This window comes from Furipterus horrens, unplaced genomic scaffold, assembly GCF_987537825.1.
Source record: "Furipterus horrens unplaced genomic scaffold, mFurHor1.1.pri manual_scaffold_3, whole genome shotgun sequence".
In the NCBI taxonomy this organism is placed as follows: Eukaryota; Metazoa; Chordata; class Mammalia; order Chiroptera; family Furipteridae; genus Furipterus; species Furipterus horrens.
Genome location: NW_028327173.1, coordinates 171,401,984 through 171,416,813, shown reverse-complemented (window position 1 = coordinate 171,416,813; position 14,830 = coordinate 171,401,984). Strand labels below are relative to the sequence as shown.

General features: G+C 40.2%; 1 protein-coding gene and 1 non-coding gene across 2 annotated transcripts; one reads left to right on the top strand and one right to left on the bottom strand.

The window, feature by feature from the left end:
• Window positions 1-8,012: 8,012 nt before the first annotated feature.
• ARF6 (ARF GTPase 6) lies at window positions 8,013-12,008 on the bottom strand. The gene is made up of 2 exons (XM_090270842.1): window positions 11,861-12,008; window positions 8,013-11,760 (listed from the first exon to the last, which is right to left on the bottom strand). Exon 2 carries the CDS (start codon window positions 11,280-11,282, stop codon window positions 10,755-10,757), a length of 528 nt encoding a protein of 175 aa, XP_090126968.1. The 5' UTR covers window positions 11,283-11,760; window positions 11,861-12,008; the 3' UTR covers window positions 8,013-10,754.
• Window positions 12,009-13,890: 1,882 nt separating this feature from the next.
• Window positions 13,891-13,997, top strand: LOC150016722 (U6 spliceosomal RNA). The gene has a single exon (XR_016510126.1). It is a non-coding gene; the product is annotated as a U6 spliceosomal RNA (small nuclear RNA).
• The last annotated feature ends 833 nt before the right edge of the window (window positions 13,998-14,830 follow it).

Sequence of the window (14,830 nt, the reverse complement as noted above, 5' to 3'; positions counted from 1 at the left end):
AGTCCTGCCCTGACCAGTGTGGCTCAATTGGTTGGGCGTCATCCTGCAAAGCAAAAGCTTGCAGGTTCCATTCTGGTCAGAGCACATGCTTGGATTGTGGTTAGGTCCCAATCAGGGTGCGTACAGTAGGCATCGGATTGATGTTGCTCTCTCACATCAATGTTTCTCTTTCTCTATCCCGTCCCCTCTAAAGAAGCAAATAAATAAATAAAGTAAAAAAACCAACTACAGTCCTTGGAACCGTGTTTCATAGAATAGAGATGGATACTTGCTTTAAAAAGGGGAGAGGGGTGGCTCTGTGATCAAATTAGTTTGGCAAATGCTGGGTTAAAGCAGGACTTCTAAGAAACTTCAATATAGGGATGAGCAAAATTAGGTTTACAGTTGTGAGTACACAAAACTATTTATTCTTGTATTATTTATTTGTCTTATTTTGTATCCTTACTTATGGTTTACCCTTTAAGTAATGATGGCTGGTAATTTAACCTATTTTGCCCACCCCTGTCTATTGCTAAAGTGCCTTGTGAATCCCAAATGCGGGTAAAATATGAAGCATTTTCCAAATAGCTTGGAAGCCTTTCTTCCAAGGATTGTGATCAGTGTTCTACAGAACACACTTTGCAAAATGCCATTCAAGTATTTCTCAAACATGTTCTCCCCGTGTACCACCACAGCCAATGCTTTAGTGAAGGAATTTAAAAAATAGGCTTCCTACCTAGGATCTTTACTCAGTGTTTACATGGTAGTTGGTGAGCTCTCTAAAATGTAAATCTCATGCAGTTTTGTGCTTAAAAATTCCACAAGGTTTCCCAGTAGCCAAATTACAAAATCAAAGTTCCTTAAAAAACCAAAGGCACTTCATGATCTAGCCCCTGACCATCTTTCCATCTTCATTGCACATCATCAGTTCACCCTATGCTCCAGGCATAAGTTAACTGTCAATTCCTGATGATGTTATGCTAACACCTTCTGGCTTTTGCACACAGCTGTTACACTGCCTAAAATGTCATCCACCTCTTGTTTATCTGAGTAACTCCTACCCATGCCTTAGAATTCACCTCAGATGGATATCTTCGGAAGTCTTCCATTCTTCTGACTACCTCCCATTCCCTAGTGCACTGGTGTGCACTCAATGCACCATCTATTATAGCATATCTTTGTAATTATCTGTGTACACACCTCTATTTTTCAACTAGACTGTGAACTTCTTGAAGATTAAGGGCATTTACTTATTTCTGCTTGGCCTAGTACAGCAACTGGACTCTATCAAATAAATCCTTGATGAATAAGTGAATTCATACATAATCTTTTCACCATTACATTGTTTCTTTCTGAAAACTCATTTAAGTGTAGAAAGTATTTGCTTTTGTCCCTGAAACTTTAGTTTGGGACCTAGAAAGTTTTAAGCTTTGTAGGTCACAATTACTCAACTCCTTTTGCTATGCAAAACAGCCATAGACAACACACAAATATTAATAAATGACTGTGGTTAGGTTCCAATAAAACTTTACTTATAAAAGCAGGCAGTGGGCCAGATTTGGTATCTAGACGATAGTTTTCCAATAGAAAGTTCACCATATCTCAATGATTTTAACTGGTACCCTTTAGTGCAGTTACTGAAATTATAGGTATGGTATTAGGAAAAAATAACCACCCTCTACAAATGCAATATGATAGACAGTAACCATGTGTGGCTATTGAGCACTGAAACATAGCTAGCCCAAACTGAGATGCGCTTTAAGCATAAAAAATACACTTTTGGATTGTGAAGGTTTTGTGTGAAATAAAGAATGTAAAGTCGTCGTCGTCGTCGGCAGCCGTCCGTCTGGAGAGACGATGGTGTAGCTTCTTAAGAGTCTATCTGCACCGCCGAGAATGGCTGTGCAGTCCGACTCGGGAGTGACACGGTATCTGTCTCCTCCCGTGTTGAATCGACATCTTGCGATGACGCTGGAGTGTCCTCTCCAGTGAAGCTGAAGCTACAGAGCCTGGGCAGGGTGATATGGAGGGTCTGCTGTTGCCCATGCAGCAGACCCCCCCTCTCTTCGCAGCTGAAGGGTCCAAGGGAAAGACGGAGTCAATACAGCTTGGCTTCAGGTGCGCCGCAGGAGTTGCCGGTGTTGACTACAACGTCGAACCGCCTTAGGGACTCCGGCTCCGGATTTTCTGTCGGGGTTTACTCCCTTAGCCTTTCCCCTGAAGAGGTATGCCGCAAGGCAGTGGAGGTTTTTTGGAGTCAGAGTTTTCCTTCTCTGATGTGCCCTGACTGGAAGATCGAACCAGCGACACTTAGCTCGCAGGCCGACGCTCAATCCACTGAGCCAAACCAGCCAGGGTAGTATGAACTAATGAATATGTATTTTATGCTTTGGGTTACAGTCCAATACCACTGAATTTTTTTTTTGCTGAGATTGTTCCAGGTTTGCCCTGGGCTGGTGGCTCGATTGGTTGGAGCGTCATCTTGTGAGAAACGCTCACAATAAAAACTGGGACACAGGACTTGAGCAGTAAAGCGAGGCCTTTATTCACGAGTCTGCAGAGCCGGGCGCACCCTCACAGCCAGGAGAATGTGCGCCCCAAATAGACAAAGGAACCTGGTTTTATAGTCTTAGCTTCCCCACCCTGAAATTGCCACCCTAAAGTGATTAGTTTCTCCACTCTGAAATTGCCATTCTAAAGTGAGAGCATTAGCTTCCCTGCCCTAACGCAACTAGTTTCCCCTCCCCTCTCCTTCCAGAATGTAAAGTATCTCAATAATTATTTTATACTGGTGACGTTAAAATATTTGATATATTGGGTTAAGTAAAACATTACTAAATTGATTTGACCTGTTTCTTTTTACTTTTTAAAATGTGACTACTAAAATAATTAAAATTACATATGTGGACAGCACTGCTCTAGGACAGAATAGTTATAGAAGAGAATATCCCTCTTTTCAAGATTGCAAATGAAATACTTTACCCAATTACCAAAATGTCTATTCAAATCTGCTGTGTATCCTGGTTTCTTTCTATCAGTGATGCTATAATCTTTTACATAAGAATAAAGGATCAGCCCTGGCTGGTGTGGCTCAGTGGATTGAGCACTGGCCTGCAAATTGAAGGGTTGCTAATTCAATTCCCAGTCAGGGCACATGCCTGGGTTGCAGGCCAGGACCCAGTTGGGGGTGTGTGAGGTAACCACACATTGGTGTTTTCCTCTCTCTCTTTCTCCCTCCCTTCCCCTATCTGTAGAAACAAATAAAATCTTAAAAAATAAAAAATAATGGATCAAAATCTTCAATTCTTTCTCCTTCTACAAGTAACGTCTACCAATAAATTTTATTTCACTTGTTTCTCACTTTTTCTATGCTATCCTTGGTCCTCATTTTCTCAGCTAAATTATTAAGAGTCTCTTGAAAGGGATTCTTTCTTTCAATGTCTGTCCATGTCCCTGATACCCACAATTCTATACAAAACTACTAGATTAATATTCCTAAACATTGCGGCTCTCTCCAGCTACATAAACATTTTAAATTTTCAGTGGCTTCCATTACATACAAAACAATAACCAAACTACTTGGTCTAGCTCTTTACGCCTTCTAAAAATCTCATTTTCAACTTCCATTTTGAACCTTACCTTCCCTCCCACCACTCGAGTCAGACATAAGATTGCAGATAAGATATAGGCCACCTTGTATTTTAAATCTGAATTTCAGATAAACAACAATTCTTAGTATGTAATTTTAGTGTACTACTTGGAATATATTGTATTCAAAATACTGTTTATGTGAAATTGAAATTTAACTGGGTATATTTATTTGCTAAATCAGGTAACCCTGGTATGATAAATCAATTCTTTATCTCCCAAATATATATAGATTACTACCCTTATGCCTTTGCTCATACATTTTAAATGAGATAATGGATGTAATGCACTTAGAACAGTGCCTAGCACATCACAACCATGCAATAAACATTAATACTGTAATTCCTCTGACTTTGTGGGTCCAACTCAATTCTCACTGGCCTTCTCTAGCCCACTTCAGCCCACAACATATCTCCCTTCTCTGTCTAGTATTTGAAAGGGTACTTGATTACCCATTTCAAGCATATGCCTTATCTAGCCTTAAGTTTCTACTTCATATAGAAATTACTTACAAATAGGATTTTTAAGTAAGGCACTTTCGCATTGTACCAATATTATCAACTTTTACTTATAAGTCCCAGCTTAAACTCCCAAGTACATGATTAGAGCACTCTAGCCTACCCTAGATTCTAGGTTCTTGCTGACGGGGGGATATAATGTTCTTAGTAAACCTCACTTATAAAAATAAATTGTAGTGGGATCTGAAAAGCAAGAAATTCACTTATTAAACAATACTAAAATGTCTGTAGTTATGCCTTATCAGGTAGAGATGCAATATAAACTGTGCACTCAAAATTTTCTAAAACTTTTCTGTTCAGCCATTTCATGCAAAACTTTTTTTACATCAAAAGGAGCATATATAAAAATAAGCATGCAAATAACCAGATCAGTGAAAACTTTTCCCGTTTTTCACAATGAGCTGTAAAATTCACAATCTATAAAGCAGTCACGTGATTTTTACAGAAAAAAATTTTCTCAAGTAGACTCTAAAGCCATCTTATCCATTGTACAGGTAACTCAAATGATACGACTCAAAACCTGTTAATGATCAAATAAGAAAACTATGAGATGTTATTGAAAGTAAGATTTTTCTAAGCAAACACACACACACACACACACACACACACACACACACACAGAGTACATTATTAACCTGTGGTTCACCGCAATCACATTTTGGTATAGTACAAACTACCTGAGTTCAAAGTCTGACTCTGCTGCTTATTAACATATATCTCTCTGAGGCTCAGTTTTCTCAACTATAAAATGGAAGCCCTTTTCCCAAAATTGTGAGGATTACGAGAATAATCCAGTTATTAGAAAAATAACTGGCATATGGCAAATGATAAAAATATGCTATTATCCTTAAAATGTTTCCTAATTTGATCTCTTTAGGTCTAGACCCAACCTAGGACTTATTCACAAAAACTAACTTTTAGAAATAAAAAGACAGAGAAAGCATTTTGATTTGCCACATTAGGATAAACTTCAAAGATCCAAATCCCTGCTTTTATAATTCCCATAACAAACTTGTTTTTTCCCCTCATATGATCTGACCTTCTTAGGCCAGTACATTTAGTAAGGTGTAATGGGAAGCAGCTTTTATAGTCATGAATAACTAGATTCACATAGGTCTTCCTGTGAACCACAAGTGTTTTTATTTTTTAAAGCCCATTTGTAAATGTCCTCTATAAAACATACTTCCATAACTCCTGCTAAATTACTTTGTTTAGTTTCTCTTTTAAGAATTATAGATTCCCACACCGTACTATGTAAGCAGAATACAACTCTAGGGAAGAAACAATTCATGTGTGAAGTAAATTATTTTTCCCAATTTATACTGGTTATAGGAATAATACCAGAAGAAACCAAATATCATGCAACATATTAGCTTCCAAGTCGATAAAATATTTCCTTTTACGACGTTTCATAATATAAAATACTGGACTCAGGACTTGATTTACAGTAATACTAACTGAATAAAAGCCACAGTTTAGTGATATCTGAACCTTTCTAAAGTAATATAGGTTATCTGGAAGCACTTTAGCAGAGAACACTTAACTTATACACAAAGACCAGCAAAACTACCATGAAAGAAAAATATTTTTAATAAAATGAATTAAAATATTTTAGAATGTTAAAATTGAAACTGAAAAACTACGAATTTCACACATTTAAACTTATTTAGGGAAAAAGAAAATCCCAGTTAGACTACTCAATAAGTCTCAAGAATCCCTAAATGTTCAAATGTAGTAAATTATATGTGCCACTGTATCCTAAAGTTTTCATTAGACTCATTCACTTAACAATAGCCTTTTACTTTGAACTGTTAATTTCCCATATATTAGTATTTTTTAAAAATTGGACTTTAGATCTGGGGTAAACAAATGTTTTTCATAAAGGGCCAGATAATAAATATTTTAGGCTTTTCAGGCTAAATACTGCCTCTGTTGCATATTAGCATTTGGTTTTTGACAGCTATGCGGGGAGGGTAAGGGGAGTGAAGGGATTGAGCAAAAAGGAAAAAGGACTCATGGACGTGGACAACAGTGTGGTGATCATGGGGAGTGGGGAGGGGTTGTAAGAGGAATAAATGGTAACAGGAAAAATACAAAAAAAGTCCCAAATGACAATGAATTAAGATTTCTTAAAGTTTCAAAAAAAATTAAAGAACTACCTGCCCTTGGCCATCGTATATTATCTTCTTGTCACTATGTCATTTCCTCTGTATTATTTTCTCCCTTCCGATATTTGTTCAAGTGCCACCTTCTCAATGAGGCCTTCTCTGAACACCTTCCTGCCTGTCCCTACATGTATATATAGAACATAGTACATAATACACAGTATATCACCTAACATTTTTATCATCTGATCTTTGCCTCCCCACCCCCATCCCTTCCCACCACCACCAAGATAAGGTCTATGAAGGGAGATTATTTTTTCACTGATGTGCCTCCTGTCCCTAGAACAAGTATATCAATAGTAGCCTTAATAAATTTACCCTCACACTTATAAAACGAATACTATGGAGGAAATATATAGTATCCTAATGAAATAATTTAACAAGTGAAAAGGTCTTCAAGGACAAGACTGAGAAATACTTTCATTTTAAAATTGTTTCTAGCCATAAGACATTTTAAAGGGAAAAAAGGTTCAAAATAAAAGCATTTTCTTACTGTCCCACAATATGAGGTATTCTCTTATATTTTAATTCTCTGGAAGTTCACCATTACTTTAACTTATTTAATAACAAATTTCAATTGTCATTCCTAAACCTCTCCACAGACCTGTTCTGCTCTTTGATCTCATTGGTCTGTATTCCCTGCCCATTCAACTCACTAATCCAGTCTGGCAACTTTAAAGTTAAGCAAAGCAGGGAAAAGTTACTTTGCCTCATCCATGGCTCCATCTCCCAATATACCCTTTTAATAAACTTCCTAATATTGTAATCTTTCATACTTTGTCTTTACCATTCAAAATAAACTAAGTAAAAAAAGCTGTTTCTATTGAATGTTATACTCCACATACACTATTCTCGGCGATTAGTCAGGCTTAAGTTATTTTTAATTGCTATATGTGGTTTTATAATTTTTACCTACAAAAAGAGACAAGATTTGCCTTACCATCACTCTGATATACACTTTGCAAAGTATTGAGGAATTTAGTAAGCACCACCACCATTCAGATTATGGTTACTATATTTCTAAACCTATATTAAAACATAACCTACTAGAGAGCAAAATACTTTCTACTATCACTGAAAAATTGATACTTAATAGCCATTAGTAAATCACAAGACTAAATATGTAAATAACATTAATGTGAGGATTTAAATCACACTAGAGATCACAGTAAGACATTCTAAAATCAAACTACAATAAGTGCTGATACAAAAGGGAATGCTTACAGCAAAGGAACTGTTTTAAAAACCCTTTTATCGAAGTTATTCTTCAAATATTTTCTTTCTAAATGGCTACAATTTTACCTTTCTGATCAGAGAAGCAACAAAGCCCAACTTTAAAATCGAAGTCAGTTGTTAAGGGTTATGATGACTTGTCAGGCCAATTCTTTATAGACACAATTCTGTACTCCTAAATATGCTAAGATTGTGATTTTGAAAAAAAACGAGAATAAAAACCTCTGTAGAACTTTGTTTTATAGAAGTTTTCAACTGTTTTTGTGTCCTAAATTATCATAAAATCAGGTAAGTTTGGTGGAAGTAAACCAGGGCAAAAGCTCTGTATAGAGCTAGCATTACAAGAACCAAATTCTTTTTGTTCTTAAAGTTAGGTGACTCCCATTATGTCCCTGGAGAATAACATAGCCCAACACACCACATGTCCCACATAACCTAGTTCAAAGGAGCAACATAACGTGAGAAACTGCACTGTGTAATTCCTTTATTTTCTGCATATTAGTGCTTTACCAACACTACAACCATTAAGAACACAATTTCAGGTACTGTACTTTTCAGTTTGGGGCAGTCTACAGACCCATTTTCTTATATTAGACAAGAGTAACCTCATTCAAAACGTACTGCAGTTTATAAATTCACATAAATACAGAAATTGATGCAATTAAACAAAAATTTGAGGATCTCGTTTTTTAAGTTCTTAATTATAACTTTTTCTGCAGGCTATAATTTCCTGCCCCATGATCAGCAATAGTTATGGTTCAACTTAACTATATCATCAGTCTTTTATATCCTTTAAAAAATGTAAGTGAAAATTACAATTTCTTACCAAAAGGTTTAGGATTTTCCAAATTTCCAATGTTCGCCCCCCCCAGCCCCTTCAATTATTAAACATTTCAAATAAACTAAAAATAACCCCATCTCACCTGCAACATTCAACAGCAATCACTTGATGTATAAAATTTTAGCTATGCCCCCAGTTATTTTAAGACACAAAAAATGGCTGCCTATCAATCTAACTCCCATAAGTTAGAAATACTACATTTAGAATTAACATGGTTTCAAGTTTCCTCCAGTTTAGGCATTTATACCTTTGTGCTTCTCTTGTTTCCGGATGTTATTATAGCATTGATATTTGTATTACCGATGTATGTACCTTAATGTAGTAATTTGAAACACTAAGAATTAAATTTATGGTGGAGCTTTGGGAATCTTAAAAGCAACTAAAATGTTCTTAGATGTGTCTGCCAGCTTCGTTTCTAGAGATACTTCTACTAAAGTGAAACTAAGAATTTTACACTTTTGTTGCAGTTTTAATTCAAAAGTTCCTCCATACCATCAGGAGTCTGCAGCACAGCACCTTCGCTCATCTGCTTTAAGTAAAATGTCAAGTTTTACTTTGAATAGTTAACTTTTTATAGCCTTTGCTTCTCATACATCTTTGGTAAAAGCTCCATTACACAATATGGCCAAAGCACGAAGGACGAATAGTGTCCAACTATATACCATGATATCCCGTTCAATTTTAGTTTTCAGATACCCTCATAAAACCCACATCTTTTCCTGTATACTGCCTTTGCAGTCTACATTTCTGAAATTCCCTAAGTTTAATTCCTTGAGGATCTCTAAAATTAATCCTTAAGGCTATATAAGAACCAGGTGCTGCTTCACAATTCTGTATCAGGCATTAGTATTTGGTTCAGAGTATTATCATAGTGGTCTCAATAATCTAGTTACTAGTCGTAACCAGTTAAACGAGTAATGTTGTTAGGATCTGGATATCACCAAGTGAGCACACTGTTTACCCTTGAAGAAAAATAAGTTTACATTCATTGTCATCTGTAGGTTCTTTCTCTTCATCCTACTTCCCCTTTAACTGTCATTCCTTGTGCCTACACGTCACTCATTCATTACATTACCTTCCTTAAAGGAGAGTATATTATTGAACCAACAGGATATCTGACTTACTATTTGGATGAGTTAATTCTACAATCGAACAGTATTAAACATCTTTTTTATAAAACATCTTTTCCAGTGTTCTTATTAATGGAGGTGTGGATCACTCATCCATAAAAAACTTTCAACTTCAATCAGTTGCTGTAATGTAAAAACAGGAATGTATATTTTTCCAACTAGGTAAAAGGTGCATACAATTTGAATTGTTAAATGCTTTATTAATGAACAAAGTAAACATCCTACTAGTTTTAAAACTATTGATCTTAGACGTTTGAAACATGGTAAAAGTATATATTCCAGTTTTGCCCAAAAATCACTTAAAATATCTACAAGTATTTTAACTGTGTGCAGATATACCATTATTGCTCCGTTTTTTGGAAAGTCTTTTTAAAGTAAAAAAAGGCAAAACAGCAAAGTTGTGAACTTTGCAGTGAAAAAAATCTGTTCTTGACAGGTTACAATTTCATATTTTTATGCGGTGTTAAGTTAGCTATGTAATGGGGAACTTGAGATTTATCCCTACTCATGCATGATGTATGTTTCAGAACTTAATAGCTGGCATTTCAAAGAACTTGAACTTCTTATATTACCTTTTTAACATACTGATGTGCAACTGGAACATATTACAATGATATTACTCATTATTTGCCACTGTGGGCTAAGTTTACTAGACTGGTCTTAGATATAAAAGGTCACAATTGAAATTACTAAGTTAAACTTAGAACTCATAAGGGAGAGGGAAAAGGCCTTAAATATAAAAGACAAACGGCAGTTTGATTAAGCAATAATTTTCAGTTTACTAGATGAAACAGACTTGCAACACAGTCTGCATGAATGCAAAATAAGCCATCTACAGCAAGTGATAAGGAAACTGGGCAAAAAGGAAAAAAAGGCATACATTGGGGAAAAAAAAAGATTCTCTTGAAATAAAAAAATCATACCATTATTATAAAGAACTTTACCAAGAACTGCTATTTTCCCCATCCCATCTGCTGGAAATTAACAAAAGCATCTAGCACTTCGTGTTCATGTCAAATGTCAGATCAGAGCGTCCTAACGCAAAGCAAAAAAGAAAAGAAAAGAAAAGAAAGAAAAACAAACAAAAAGGAAAACCTCTAACCCTCCCAAACTGTAGAACAGTTTAACTCCGGAGTTCAAATTCAAAAGAGAGTGGCCATTGAAAGAGGTGATGGTGGCGATAATCCTATGAATGGGTTTTTGATTTCTCTCCTTCCGGGGGAGGGGTGGAGAATGCTCATTAGGATTTGTAGTTAGAGGTTAACCATGTAAGCCCCTCATAGAGTCCGTCCCCTGAGGTGGCACAGGAGGGCTGCACATACCAGTTCCTGTCCCGAATCCGGGTCAGGCCCAGTTTCTCCTGGATCTCGTGGGGTTTCATGGCATCAGGCAGGTCCTGCTTGTTGGCGAAGATGAGGATTATGGCGTCCCTCATCTCCCGGTCATTGATAATGCGGTGCAGCTCCTGGCGGGCCTCGTCTATGCGGTCGCGGTCGGCGCAGTCCACAACGAAGATCAGACCTTGAGTCCCGGTGTAGTAATGCCGCCAGAGCGGCCGGATCTTGTCCTGGCCGCCCACATCCCACACGTTGAACTTGACATTTTTGTAAGTCACCGTCTCCACGTTGAAACCCACAGTGGGGATGGTGGTCACCGACTGGCCCAGCTTCAACTTGTACAGGATAGTTGTCTTGCCGGCCGCGTCCAGGCCCAACATGAGGATCCGCATTTCCTTGTTCCCGAAGATCTTCGATAGCACCTTCCCCATCGCGTCGGAGGAGCCGGGGCCGGGGGCATTCAGGTGTCCCGGGTCCCCTCAGCCAAGCACGCCGCTGCCGCCGCCGCGAAACCGAAACGAAGCCTCCCAGCCGCGAGGGCGCCCGTGCGGCCTGCGTGGGAGTTGCCTCCTCGGGGCAGAGGGCAGGGCCCGCCGCTCACTCGGGCATCACCGACCGCACAACTTGGTTCCTCCAGTCGCCGCGGCCCTGAGTCTGCGCTGGGAGCCGCCGCCCTGCTGAGGCGCGGCCCGGCCCGGAACTGCCCTTCCCCCCGCAGGCGCCGCGCGAGTGCCGCTGCGGTTCCCGCTCCTCCGCCTTCTCCTCTCAATGCCGCGGGAAACTACGACCCGCCGGTCCGCCCGCCGGTCCGCGAGCACCAGGCTCTCCACCGACCCAAGCCACCTGAGAGGCAGCGAGGCTCCGGCGGCTCGTCAGGTCATTGATCCTCGCGGGAACTCAGTGCGCTGCCTGCAGAGACACAGAGGGGGAAAAGAGAGTTACTGCCGGAGCTCCAGAGGGGAGCGGCGAACGAGGTGGCTCGCCTTTCCAGATCGGACCGGGTGGTTACCTCTAGCCGCCGCCCCGAGCGCGGGCTCCCGACCACCACCTCCTCCTCCCAGTTCTGCCGCCGCCGCCGCCGCCGGAAAAGGCGCCGAGGAAACCGCCTCACTTCCCCTCCCGATCACGCACGCGCAGAACAGGCCGACCGTTCGGACCAGAGCGACCTCTGTAAGGAGAGGCCCGCGCGCCGAGCGTCACGGGCGCCACGCGTAGAGGGGCGGGGCTACGGTGGCTCGGAGGGCTTGCAGGTGCGGCACTCCCGAAAACCCACGAAACTCGGACTCCGACCTCCACCCATCTGTCGTTACTTTAGCTGTCTCCTCCCCGCTCCGTATTTCTCTTCCCCAATACCCCTACTCGAACTAGAGGAGCAAAAACACTGGGGAGCTGCACAGGGTGGGGCCCGTGGGTAGCCTGCTCCCATGACCAGCGCCTCCCACAAGCTGCTTCCAGGTCTTTTCTCAAACCTCGTTGCCCGCTACATGCCTCCCGAGTTCCCTACATACCGCCCCAGCCTTCGCTCCCCCTCGGTCTATGAGGAAAGCCCCATCTGCTGTTTTTACCTTTCCCCCTACCCTTCCTCGGCTTCCTTTATTCCTCGTGCTCTGTGCGTTTCCTGAAAGACACGTGGGAGACAACTGTTTCCTTTGGAATCTGCCCGTGTGAGTGCGGTGCTTTTTCTAGCTTGGGTTTGCTCTGAAGCCCTTCTTTTGAGTGTTGAAGCGCTATCTTTATATAACTCGTCAGGACCAGTCCGCATTTCTTAAAAAATTACAGTATTATCAACAGTACCCGTCCATCGCCACATTTTCAACCTTTTAGAATGTGCTGACTTTCCATATTTAAATATCTCCTTTTAGTGTATTAATAGTAGCCTCTCACCCACCATCCATTCTTAACTTTAAGAGGCTCAGATGATATAATCTTAGCATATCGTTTAGAATAAAAAAGATTTAACCACTTCTGTGGCCTAAATATGGGCATTTAACCTTTCTAAGTTTGTTATCTCGTGTGTAAACAGTAATATTGGCCTTGCTCTTTGCATCCCATTTGAGGTTTAAATAATATCAGGGAACCTAATATTAGGGGAGACTTTAGGGAACCTTTTTGTATCAAATGGCCAGTGATAAAGATAGCTTAAAGTTAAAACGAGGTAAAAGTTTAAAATAAATGAACCGAGGGGAGGAGAAACAGGATTTTTTTTTTAAAGAGAGATGGTATAATAGCATATGGTAACATACTTTTTATTTCATAATTCAAGAAAACTTCATAATGGTAGATAGGTTAAATAATAATCTTATAAATTTCATGCCTGAAATAAAACTTGTTATTAATATTTGGACAATGATCTAATTTACTTTCCATCTGTCTTAATATGCACTTAATCCCCCAAGAGCCCCGTGGGATAGGTAGCATTAAAATGGTTCCTTTCCACTTGAGGAAAGTGGGCTTTCTAAGAGATTCCACGCCTCACAGCAACTAAGAGGAGGATCTAGGATTCAAACCCTAACAGCCCGATTCAAGGCCTCTTGCTGTGTAGCCCAAGCCACAAAACTGCTTCCTTGGGGAAAAGGCCCCTGGCAGAAAGCCTCACTTTTCTGACATCTCTGCGTGGTTGGCCCTCTTCGATGTTATTCCTGGTGAATTTGTCCTCAGCTGAGGCAAAACAAGAAGCAAGCCTGCCTTTCTCCAATGTCCCAGCATCCAAAAGGGCCAAAGGGAGGTTGCTGGAAGGAGTTGGCCTTGCTTGGGGAAGGACAGATTACCTATGTCTCTGTCGCCCCCTCCTGTCCAAAGGAGAACTTCACATGCCCACAGCCCTTGGGGAGCATCCCAAGTCCAGTCAGGCTGGAAAAGGGGGTCAGGAGCAGTGCTTCCCAAGGCACCCATGAAGAAGGACCAGGCTGTGGGTATTTTTTTTTAATTGTTTAACTTGCTGTTAACTTTTGGTAAAATGCAATAAAAAGGAATTAGCAAAAAAAAAAAATGCTGCTTGAATGATGTAACAACGTCAAATTGCTATAAAAGCCTAAATGCGTGCTTGCTTCGGCAGCACATATACTAAAATTGGAACGATCCAGAGAAGATTAGCATGGCCCCTGTGCAAGGATGACACACAAATTCGTGTAGCGTTCCATATTTTTTTGTCTTGGTTTTATCAACCATTTATTTTTATCCAATTGTATTATTAAAATAAATAATACCTATTAAATAATGCAAAATAAAAGTTTCTAAATGCTTACTCTCAAATTCTCAGTAAATACTTCCTGTTCTTGTCTTCATATGGACAGGTAACAATAGTTTGTAAGCCAGCATGGATCCAGGTGAGACAGGATAGTAAGAAGCTAGGAAAATCCCTGGACAAGTGGAATGGGGGAACTGAGACAAGAAAATTAAACAAGGCCAAACAGTTTGAGCAACTTACAGCCAGCTTGTGAATCGAAGACCTTAGGAATTTCCCCCTCCCAAATTCCCACATTTCCCCTATATAAACTTGCTTCTGAAAGCTCAAGGGAAGGCGGTTGTTAAGGTTTGTACCTGCCATCTTCTCAGATTGCTGGCCTCTGATATTAATAAAAGCACAATTATAATCCAATCACTCTCTGCTCTTTGGCTGAGCTCCAGACTCAGTTGTCCTCTGGTTTCACAGAGATCACACTTAGTAGAACTGTCAAACGGCCACTGCCAGCCCAAGGTCACATTTCCTGGGGCACTGCCTCAGCTGCCTACAAGAATTCCTGTACCATTCTGAAGCTTGGGTCCTGCTGCTGACTCGGGGTGCAGACCTGTACCTGCAGCTGGAGCAGAGGGGTAACGTAGGCCTGAGAGAATCCCAGGGACAGTACCCAGATGCCAAGCCCCAGGCTCTGGCCTCCTTGTCTATGAGAAACCAGCAGGAAAGCTGAGGCTGTCCAAGCCAAGGAGGCCTCTAAAAATACAGCTCCTGCTGACAAGCTGAGGAGGTGGGATGTTGTAA